Genomic DNA, 12,224 nt, shown 5'->3' on the forward strand with positions numbered 1-12,224 from the left:
CTTACACTTACTCATACAGAATTACAACTTCTAAAATATGTGTATTAAAGACTCCTTCCAGTTTTGATATAAAAACTTTGAGTTTGAATTATTCAAAAGCTTTGAATAATTTGTTTTTCCATAAAATGACATTGTTACCTTAAAATTCTTAAGATGGCATCTACTTCCAACTAAAATAAAATTCATATTTTACAGTGTCCTTGTTAAGTCTACATGTACTTATGCAGGTCAACTAAATATGTCACCTTTACAAAGATTAAGGGTTTGGCCCTTATACCATTTCTTGTCGTGGCATCCCCACCTGGTCCGGGTATGCATGCCCATATCTCAGCCAAAATCAGACCAGCACTTATGGTCCGTAATCGGGCCGAATGTGGCTAAATGTGCCGTGTCTCAGTGCAAATCGGGCCAGATCCGCACATCCAAAGCCTAGCCAAATCTGGCAACCATTACTGGGCCAGAGCTGGCTCACTTTCAGTGAGCCGCTGCCAGAACACAGCCGAGTGAGCCGAGTTTAGAGTTAAAGGCTATATTGAGAGAAAAAAATATTCAGAAATAAGTATAATGTTACTTTTTATAGTACAATGTTTATGTACTTAGGCACATAATTTGTTGTTGGAAATAGTAATGTATCGGATGCTTTAATCAAAACTGATTTACAGGAAATGAAACCCTGGAGCTTTCTTTGCTGAAAGGCACATAAATGTCTTGATTATTAATTGGATATTTTGATTATTAATACATATTTATGAAATGTTTGAAGTGTAGAAATGTTTGAGCTCATATTGAGGCATTTGACTTGGTGCACACTTTGTAAGTTATTGAGATCACTTCTGAAATTTAGAGGAGACAATGTGAGAGCTCTCAAATCTTAACTGTAGGAGAAATATCTGAGCACAGTGTGTAAAGTTGTTGAGATCTCTTCTAAAACTTTAAAGGAGACCATTGTGAGAGTGTTAGTGTTTTTGTCTCAGGAGGCAGGTTTGAGAAGCAGGAGACTCAAGCAAAAGTTTCCATTCAATCTTAAGGTAACCTCATTTCTGTCTAGGAGAAATATTTGAAATGTTAAAGAGATCTCTTTTTTATTTAATTTTTCTTCCCTCTGGTTAGCTTCAATGTCATTTCATCCCCTTGGAATTACAACGTTCTATCTGCATTCCGAGTAGTTGTGAGATATTGAGCTTCAAAGTATTTGCATTCCAGTCGACTGTGTAGATAGAAACTGTACACAAATGTACACAACATAAAAAAAAATCGATCACATAATGTAAATAAGTTGTCGCAGAATAAGAATATGTGAATAACTCAATTTTGACAAAAATGTCAAATAGAACCTTATAATTCCAACATTTAAACATTTAAACCAGTAACCCTTGATATTTTGAAATGTTCAATGCTATTTAAATGATAGTTTTAGTATTTACAATATTAGTAAAAGTTTAAAGTTTCTCTTAAAATAAAACTGAAGACATCTTAAGACAAAGCTGATATCTCAATGAGACATATAAGAGAATCAGCCCTTAGTATCCTGAGCGTAGAGTAACCTCTGTCAGAGCCATAGACTTGTGGACAGCACATCGACGTGAAGGCACAACTGTCCCTCAGACAACATGGGTTCGAATCCCAGCTAAAGGTGCTTTTCTGCTCCTGTTCGATTCTCACCTGTCCAATCGTTTCCTGTCTCTACTCCTACTGTCCTGACCATTAAAGGTGAAAAACCCCATTGCAATAAAAACCTCTGAGCTGTGAAACATATTATAATGGAGACTTGCAAGACAATAAAGAGATCTCCCATTGTCATTTTGGTTTCCTTTCTTTCAAAACTTTCTCATGTCTCAGTTGTGTCTACCTTTATTTCTCCTAAGGATTATTTAGGAGATATTTAGGAGAAATCTGAGACACTGTTGAGACTAAAATGAGAAATACATGAGAATACATCAAGTCTCCTGAGGTTAGAAAGAGCAACCACTGAGCAATAAAATATTCCTATAATGGAGTCTTGATAGAGATTGCAGCAAGACAATAAAGAGATATTCTATGTTTCTTCCACCACATTCTCTGTTTTGACTCTTTTTTCTCAAATATTTATCATGTCTCATTTGTGTCTACTTCCATTCTCCTAAGGAATTTTAGGAGAAACATCTGAAATGCTGTTGATACTAAAATGAGAGATATATGAGAATCTCATCTAAATCTCCGGAGCTAAGGAAAAGCAATCACTGAGCAATCCTTTTTTCCTATGGGCCATCCATCAAACTGAAAAGCATGGTTGTTCTTGTTCAGACTGACACAGGAGTCAAAGTGCATGGTTAACCGTACTCCAGTGCCAATGGTGCTATTTGGGGTTAAGTGGTTTGCTCTGGCCACATTGATGGTGTAGAGCTGGATGGTTCTGGACTCAAAACCATTTCACGCGTGAAGGGGCAGGCAATGTCTACAAACCTACTGACCAATCTCAATTTAAATGAACTTATTAGGACAATGCAAGATTTGTTATGCACTGTAATACACCATGTTGTGAGCTTCACCCTAATGATGGTTAAGGTATCAGAGATGAGAGAAATACCTTGACCTTAGATATTGATGAGCTATTAAGATACATGACCTTTAATGGACTTCCCCTGGAAATTTTTGAATAGACTTACGTACCATGTCTTCACATTTAGTCTTGGAAGAATATTTGGAGGAAAAGGTATAGTTCACCCAAAAATGTAATATTTGTTTACATTTTAATCACCCCAGGCCATCTTAGATATAGATGAGTTTTCTTTATCTGAAAAGATTTGGAGAAATTTTGAATTACATCACTTGTTCACCACTGAATCCTCTGTAGTGAATGGGTGCCGTCAGAATGAGAGTCCAAACAGCTGATAAAAACATCACAATATTTCACAAGTAATCCACACAACTACAGTCCATCAATTAACATCTTGTGAAGTGAAAAGCACTGTGTTTATAAGGAGAAAATCCATCATTAAGGAGTTTTAACTTTAAACTATCACTTCTGGCCAAAATATGAGCCAAAATTCTTCCTCCAGAAGTCCATCCTATGTTGCCCTCTCATATCAAAATCCACTGACATATTTGTTTAGAACTGTTTTATACTGTTTCTGCTTGTAAACAGGGCTTAATCTCTGCATATTATTCTCCTGAGTCAGACAAGATGACTTTTTAAAGCAATATTGTGGATAAAGGACTCATATTTTAGCTGGAAGCAATGATAACGACAAGGTTTTTTTTTTTTTTTTTTTGGGGTAGATTTTTTTGCACCACTCGTTTCATAAGCAAGGTCAAACGTGAGTCAGAAATTAACACATTATTCGGTTAATCATAGTTCTGTACCAAACCACTTGTATTCCTAGACTCTGAGCAGACTGTCACGTCGTATAATGTCCACTAGAGGACAGTCCTGTAATCTGATGAATTGTTCAGTGAAATAATTATTCAAACTATTCAACTGAATTCAAATTCAGCAATCCTGCTGAACACTATACCAGACTCACCTTCCTGATAAAATGCGTTTTGATGCCTGCTAATGCAGATTTCCCAAAATATATCTCACATCAAAAACGTAAATTTAATATAGAGGATGCTGAGGTCACATGACAACCCTGTTCTAGTCCCTGAGCTTTGGGGAGTAAAACGACCTACTTATAATTAATTAGGTAATGATTGCACTTTTGTGTAATGTGCTGCCTTTAATTTTAGAAAATTAGGGTCAAAGTAGTTACTTAGTATAGAATTCAAGGCAATGCGCCATAGTGTTCACCTCCTCCAGTTGTTACAATTTTTATCTGGGTCAATCAGTGCATTCAGGAGACTTTCATAAATCCATTTAGTGGAAGTTCAAACAGTTCTTGATAGCATAAGCTACTGTTGTCCAGCTGATAAAATAACATTTAGCATTGTAGAACCAAGATAAGATTTGACGGTGCTGACAAACAACAAGGTCTCCTGCAAACTTCTGATTAAAGTTGGTAGAGCTGTCTCTGGACAGTTGTTTCACCGGTGGACAGGAAAGAACAAGCTAGAATAATAACCATCAGCCAGGGGAAAGCACCGTATGGGCCCCTCTCATCCTTACCTTGAAAACACCATCAGTAATGTGCAAAGCAAACAATAACAGACCTTCCCTCTCTTCAGTCTCTCCTTCTTCACCCTCCCCCTGGTGGGTGTTTTTTTTTAACCACACCTATTTCCTCCATTGTGGGAGGAACTCTCCAAGAGCAACATCACTCCTGCATTCCTGCCAGTGTGCACTGTGCTTTCCGTGGCCTGACTGTAAACCAGGCCAGACTGCTGAGCTGTTTCTATGGTGCTACATCAGAGGCTTAAGAGTCACTGCACGCAGCCAATCAGATGGCTTGTGGGGGAACCGTGTGGGCTGTAGTAGCTAAGAGAGTGAGTTTGTGAACTTATTTTTGTTTGGTACAGAGAGGGCAACTTTCCTAGAAGAGCACAGGAGAAGAAAACTCATCATTTTCAATGGAATGACAACTGGTTTCTGTTGGCTGCAGTCTCAGCGTGGACATTGAGTCTCTGAAGCTATTGAGTTCAGTCACTTCCACTTGTATTGTTATAGAGCACTTTCTTCATGTTTTATGGGTGGGAAGTGAGCAAACGACGAGGAAGACTTCACCCTGAAAACAGGGTCAGAAAGAAGTAGTTTTTGGCATCTGCTCAGGACAGAACGAAAGTTGTTCTGAAAGCTGTAGAAAGAAAATTCAGTTGCCATGGCAGATAATGTTATTGAGGAGACCGATAACTACCCTGGCAAAGATGAGCTGGACTGGGGCTATGAAGAAGGTAAGGATTCAATGAGAGAATCACTGGCTAATTCTCCTCTTTGTGAAACATGAAACTTTATTGGGTCCCACTTTATATTAAGTGGTCTTAACTACTCTGTACTTACATTAAAAAAATAAGTACAATGTACTTATTGTGTTCATATTGTATTGCAAAACACTTTTGCTGCTATTGAGGTGGGATACGGGTAAGGTTAGGGACAGGTTTGGTGGTATGGGTAGGTTTAAGGGTGGGTTAAGGTGTAAGGGATGGGTCAACAGTGTAATTATAAATGTAATTACATAAATTAATTACAGATGTAATTACATGCAGGTATTTTTCAAAATATAAGTACAATGTAAAAACTTGTATGTACACAATACGTGTATTGTACCAAATTATTAATTTAAAGGGATAGTTCACCCAAAAATGAAAATTTGATGTTTATCTGCTTACCCCCAGGGCATCCAAGATGTAGGTGACTTTGTTTCTTCAGTAGAACACAAACGGAGATTTTTAACTCCAGCCGTTGCAGTCTATCAGTCGTATAAAAGTACATAGTAGTTAAGGCCACTTAATATAAAGTGGGACCATATATATATTTATATATACTACCGATTCTTTAAATACACAGACAAAATTAGACAACTGTGATCTGTGACCACACACAATGCTGTCACTTTATAACCACTTCAGAACTTTTTTTTTTTAATCAGTACTCTATATTTTTAACTTGTAAAGTGCATAAATAAAAAATAAAATATAATTGCATAATGCATGTTTATTATGTTAAAAATTTTATTTAGACCAAGATTTTTCTTTTTGTGAAGAGAGTCTGTTTTCCTAGCTTTATTACTATTATTTCTAACAGTGTTCATCTATTATATATAATATGTATTCTTTACTAGTGAGATTATAGATCAAACAAATGCATAGTGAATAGTCAAGGAAAAGATGAGTGAGTAATACATATAGACAGGGTGAGATGAAAAGCAGCAGAGGGTAAAAATGAGCACATCCTGTATCCCCCTGTGTCTGCTATTCCTGTTGGACCCCTCAGTAATGACTTTGAGGCACTGGAGCTCTGGCAGCCTTTATTTAGTTTCAACATTGGGACAAAAAAATGGACCACTATTTATTATCTAATATTTTATGTGTGAACTGACACAAAGTATCATGGTGCAAAAGTTTGATTGGTGCAAAAGTTTCAAGGTTGAGCAGCAGGCTAGTGGGTCATGAATAAGGACAGTGCTATCCGCAAGATAAGTATGTGTTGAAAACTGCATTAGAATAAAAAGTTAGAAGATTGAATCAACGTTTTTGTCTTTTGTGCATGAATCCAGGTGTTGAATGGGGTCTTCTGTTTCCTGAGGCAAATGGAGAGTACCAATCCCCCATAAACCTTAACTCTAGGGAGGCCCGCTATGACCCGCGGCTCCTGGAGGTGGGGCTTAACCCCAACTATGTCGTTTGCAGGGACTGTGAAGTCATTAACGACGGTCATACTGTGAGGATCATGCTCAAGTCCAAATCAGGTATAACATGCTGAACGTTCACTAAAAATGATAATTCTGCCATTATTTTCTTATCTTTCTGCCTTGTTTACCAACATGTCATTCAAAATTCTTTGAATGAAAAAATAATTTTTTCATTTGAATACCAAAATAGTTTTTTTAACTACAGTTGACTAAAGTTCCAAAAAGGACAGAAAACAGCAAAAAGTACCATAAAAGCACCAAAAAAGAACTCCATGTAACTCAGTGTATCTAGTGTAGATTCAAAAATTGCATTCTAGCATTAGAAAGAGGGTAAATGTTATCAGTGGATGATTGCTACACTCTAAAAATTGCTGGGTTATTTTTTCTACCCAAAGGCTGGGTTGAGCATGTTTGGTCATATTTTGGGTTGATTTTTTTTCCAGTGTTGGGTAGTTTTTGTGTTACACAGGCATTTGGTTAGTGGCTGGGTCAATCTCATTGGCAGCTGAAACTACACACCCCTCCCCCTCCCTCCGACGAAACAACCCTATGTGGGGCTACTTCAACCCAGCCACTGAGTTAGTCAGAGCGCGGGCATTTTGCATCCTCTCCAGGAGAGAGCAGTTCTCAGCATTTTTTAGAGTGTAAAACATCTTAAATGATACTTTGTTCGCACAATTTCGTTTGATTACAAAAGATAATAATAGTGCACAAGTCAGGTGCAGGGTTATTATACTTAAGTAAAACTAAAAAAATTGTTTAACACTTTAGACCAATTCTCACTATTAACTAGTTGCTTATCAATATGCCTATTAATAACATATTGGTTGTTTATTAGTACTTATTAAGCACATATTCTGCATGAGCATATTCTACATCCCTTATCCTACCCAATACCTAAACTTAACAATTACCTTACTAACTATTAATAAGCAGCAAATTAGTTTAGTTGAGGCAAAAGTCGTAGTTAATGGTTTGTTAATAGCAAAAATTGGAACTCAAAATAAAGTGTGACCAAAAATTGTTACTTGAAAAAAAAATGTGTTAACTGATGTAAAATAAAATAAAATACAAAAAACTTAAACTTATTTTATTTCAGCTAGTTTAAAAGGCTGAATTTCTCATTTTCATTTAGTTAAACTTGATGTACTAAAATTACAAACTGAAATAAAAATTTATAAAAAACTGTATAGAGATTTAAAAGCAACAAAAACTGATAAAAATGACAAAACGTCAAAATAAATTAATTTTGAATTAGATCTAATTCAAAATATTAACAAAAACTATTGTTTTTTTTTAAAGTTTGACAGGTAATGAGTCATTTAAAATATCAGATTTATATGTTAACAACTTCTATACTGTAATCTTATTATACTAGTTTTCAAAAATACGGACGTTCTTATAACTAAAAAATGGCAAATATCAGGCATTATAACTGCCTTGGATTTATCCATTTAATGGTTGCCCATTATTTGGAACATGAGGGCGATTAAATAATGACAGAATTTTTATTTTGGGCTGAGCTATCTCTTTAACCAAGATCTCATTAGTGGCATCACAAGATCTAGGTCACGGAGTGGTTAAATGAAATAAATCTGCTGTCTGTGAGAAACCTATATGTACACAGTGAGCTTGTTTTATGTCATTTCATCCTGTTGTCTTTCCTGTGTCTCAGTTGTGACTGGAGGTCCGCTCCCTAGTGACCATGAGTATGAACTGAGCGAGGTGCGCTTCCACTGGGGGAAAGAGAACCAGAGGGGATCTGAACACACTGTCAACTTCAAGGCTTTTCCTATGGAGGTCAGTGTCACTCCGCCAGTTCTGGCCATATCATCATTTCCTCTTTTGGTTCTCTCACTTACTCACCCTTTCTGATGTTTGAGGGACAGACTAAAACAAGCCTGCTTCACACCACACACATAAACAACACATTTTTATTTTGGGGCCTACATTAACAGGTCACAGTATTCACTCTGCATAAGCAATGCAAGTAACGCCAGCACGTCAGCTGCTGTATCCATTTGACTTATAAGGAAGGAAGCCTTTTTAGCTACAAAACCATAAACTGGGAGCTCAATCCATGTCAAAAACAACAATACCACATGCTCCAAAGAGGGATTTATCATCAAGTGATCTATTCAAATCACCTGTTCCTGACACCTGCTCTCCTACTCCTGGTCTTCTGTACACAATGAGAAAGATAAGGACCCGCTCTTAATGTGTTACCATGTTTGTCAACCTGTTACCACATCACGTTTTCTCAAGTTGTTAGCACAACTGCGAGTCAAACCAGTCTTTTAACACAACACAGAATTGGCATCATCACCTTCATAATTTGGCATACTTTGTATATGTTAATTTCAGAGTTCAGCTTATTGCAGATCACTTAATTAGTAATAAATATCTCTCACAGCTTCATCTAATCCACTGGAACTCTACATTATTCAACGGCGTGGAGGAGGCCATGGGCAAGAAAAAAGGCATTCTTATCATCGCCCTGTTTGTGCAGGTATCACACTTCAACACATGGAGGTCATCATAACAGATACAAAACTACCCAATAGTGTTGTGTAAATAAACATGGTATTAGTGGTGTAAATATAGAAAACCTTTCAAGAGAAAGGCTGTTTTTTGTGTCTCTGGTCTTCTTGCAGTCGGCTGACATAGTGCTCTAATTTGTTCTATGCAGATTGGGAAGGAACATCTTGGGCTGAAGGCCATCACAGACGTCCTGCAGGACCTGCAGTATAAGGTGAGCAGAAGAGCTGGCTCACTAGAGACTATAGCTAAAAATATGACTCATATGCTTGTGACCTAAAATGTCTTTTTTTGTGTGTACAGGGAAAGACAAAAATAATTCCATGTTTTAACCCCAACACATTACTGCCTGGTAAATTCATAATCTGTTATACTGATATTTGCGGTTTATTTGCATGTTTTGATATTTAATCTTTGCTGACAGCATCTTGATATATCCATTAGTTAAGTGTTACCAGTGTGTATCTGACTGTCTCCATTTCATCTGCCTCCTCAGATCCTCTCTTAAGAGATTACTGGGTGTATGAGGGCTCTTTAACCACACCACCCTGTAGTGAGAACGTCACCTGGATTCTTTACCGTTACCCCCTTACCATCTCTCAGATGCAGGTAACACCTCCACAGCTATTATTAAATAATACTATTACTCAAATATGTATGTAATATAGCATATATACTATAGTAGTGGCCAAGTGTCTGGCCTTGGAAAATTGATATCTTTGCTCTATTCAAACATAATGATAAGTTTATGTAGATTTTCTAAGCATATTGCGTAGCTGTGCTTGGAGAATGTTTATGTGCTCCGTGTTTCAGTTCTGTCATTTGTGATAATGCAAGGAAACATGCTTATTGAGGCATGCGCACGAGAATGGCTGCTAATCAAAAACAAGGGAGAACCAATAAAATATTAATAATTGATTATATTGTAGTCTATGTATACTTTATTTACTCTGAGCTCCTTGTTTTTTAATATGCATTTTGTGAGCTGTAGTTTGCCTTTTCAACAAATAATTTTTAGCAATACCATAACCAAGTTTAGTGTTTTTCTCTTACCAATATAAACTTGTAGGTTTATTAAAAGCAAATATTGTGCAAATGTCCCTACCAGACATCTTTTGGCCTTTTGGCCACTGCTGAGTATATATTTCACTACAGTGTGTAGATTTTTTAAAATGAGTCTCTTGAGACCACATTTGATAAAAATAAAAAAAATACAGTAAAACAGTAATATTGTGAAATTATAACAATTTAAAATAACTGGTAACACTTTACCAATTCTCACTATTAACTAGTTGCTTATTAGCATGCCTATTATTAACATATTGGCTGTTTATTGACCATATTCTACATCCCTATAATCCTACCCAATACCTAAACTTAACACCTACCTTACTAACTATTAATAAGCAGCAACTTAGTAGTTTATTGAGGCCTAAGTTGTAGTTAATGGTTTGTTAATAGCAAGAATTGGACCTTAAAATAAATAACTCTTTTTTATTTTAATGTATTATAAAATGTAATTTATTCCTGTGATGGCAAAGCTGAATTTATTCCAGTTTTCAGAGTCACAGTGTTCCTTTAGAAATGTTTCTAATATGCTGATTTTGTGCTTAAAAAAACATTTCTTATTATTATCAGTGTTGAAAACAGTTCTGCTGCTTAACATTTGTGGGGAAACCATGATACAAAGAATACCGCTATTTAGTTAGAATAGAACAGCATTTATTTAAAAACAAAATCTTTTGTAACATTATAAATGTCTTTACTGACACTTTTTACTTCATCAATTCAATTCAATGTATCCTTGCTGAGTAAAAATATATCTTTCAAATATCAAAATCTTGCTGACCCCAGACTTAAACTAGTGCATAATGCCTCATCATCTCTTAGAACATAATTTATATAAACCCATAAAAGGGGAAATCAAAAACCGTCTTGACGTGACTTGAACAGAGTGGGGTTTACCACAGTGATATACATCATAAGTTGAAGAACAATGTATGCTGTTTGTCTGCAACTGCATTATCTTTGATCTCAATGACTGGCAGAGCAGGGGTACTTTCAAGTAAAGGCCAGTCATACAGTATATTGATTATGAGGTTAAACATGAAAGCAGGTCAGGGTCTTGCCTGTGCTTGATGACTTTAATAACATGTTTGATATAAATTGTTTCCTTTTCGGATTAAGTCAACATGCAACACTGATATGTTTTCCCCATTTTGTACTTGAACAGGGTATATGACCCTGCTTATGTTATGACTTCAAACAAATACTTCAGACTATTATAATAAGAAGTTACAATGGAGATATAATAGTGAAAAAGAGGAAAAAATCAAAAAGCTAAGAAAATACTCTCGCTTTATCATGTTTCCAAAAAAGCTCACACCCAGGGTCCACATTCAACACTCACATAAGAAAGTAAAAGAATGGAGTTACTCACCAGTGTTCTGCCCTGTTGAAGTCAAGTCAGATTGATTTACATAGCACTTGTCACAACACACATTTTTTCAAAGCAGCTTTACAGAAAATCAAGATGTTAATGTTTATAATATCTTCTTAACTTTATGCCTTATAGTTGCATTCATCAGATTAGAGCTGGTCGATAATATAGTTTACATTTTATTTATTTTATTTTATACAGTACAGCTTAATGTGTGTGTACTGTATCTGGATAATGTTGGTATAGTAGTTATATAAATCATTATTAATGAATAATTTGTTAATTTATTTGATTTTATATATTTATATTCAGGGACGTGCACAGACATTTTGAGGGGCAGGAGCTCAAGTGGAAAAAAGGGCACTTCTCATATCTATTTGAATTTTTTCTAAACAAAACGTTAAATATATTAGGGGTGTGCGATATTAACAAAAAATATATCTCAATATTTTCTGGGATTTTATTGATAATGATAATTAGACGATATTTTGCTTGTGCTGAATGCAAATTTTATTATATTTTGATTGTGCTGATATCTTAAGGACTACCGTGGACAGCTGACTCCTAAAGTTTTTGATATTCTGCATATTCTGTGTGGTGATCAGTTTACAGCAGTGATAGAAATTAATCTTTTCTAATAAGTTTAAATTGATTTTTTTTTTTTTCCTTTTATGGGCATTTTTACCTTTATAAAGCCCTTTTTTCTAAAAGTGTGAATCATCTTTTCAGTCAAATTCTTAAAATTAATCAATCAATTAGAATAATAAGTCATTTGGGCTATTACCAAGCAAATGAAATCAGTATTGGCAAAATTAATCTTTGCAATGCAGAGAAAACACAGAAGCTGCATTAGAAGTGGCATTTAGATGCATTTACACTGTTTAATGCAGGACATGAATGTATTTAACCTGCAGTTACAAATGCATTAATACTGTTTTGATATTTTAAACATAAAACATTGAATACTGATATTTAAAATTATT

The 12,224-nt window shown here is 35.5% G+C and overlaps 1 protein-coding gene across 1 annotated transcript in view; it reads left to right on the top strand.

Moving 5' to 3' along the window:
• Nucleotides 1–4,248: 4,248 nt before the first annotated feature.
• LOC107722503 (carbonic anhydrase-related protein-like) overlaps nucleotides 4,249–12,224 on the top strand; it is a 24,464-nt gene continuing 16,488 nt past the window's right edge. Inside the window, exons 1-7 of the mRNA XM_016530868.1 lie at nucleotides 4,249–4,806; nucleotides 6,129–6,320; nucleotides 7,939–8,063; nucleotides 8,677–8,772; nucleotides 8,953–9,015; nucleotides 9,105–9,153; nucleotides 9,298–9,410. Of these exons, the coding sequence (XP_016386354.1) occupies nucleotides 4,734–4,806; nucleotides 6,129–6,320; nucleotides 7,939–8,063; nucleotides 8,677–8,772; nucleotides 8,953–9,015; nucleotides 9,105–9,153; nucleotides 9,298–9,410 (711 nt within the window). The 5' untranslated portion in view covers nucleotides 4,249–4,733. The remainder of the gene's footprint in view (nucleotides 4,807–6,128; nucleotides 6,321–7,938; nucleotides 8,064–8,676; nucleotides 8,773–8,952; nucleotides 9,016–9,104; nucleotides 9,154–9,297; nucleotides 9,411–12,224) is intronic.

Source organism: Sinocyclocheilus rhinocerous, unplaced genomic scaffold, assembly GCF_001515625.1.
Source record: "Sinocyclocheilus rhinocerous isolate Xijiao unplaced genomic scaffold, SAMN03320098_v1.1 scaffold541, whole genome shotgun sequence".
NCBI lineage: Eukaryota > Metazoa > Chordata > Actinopteri > Cypriniformes > Cyprinidae > Sinocyclocheilus > Sinocyclocheilus rhinocerous.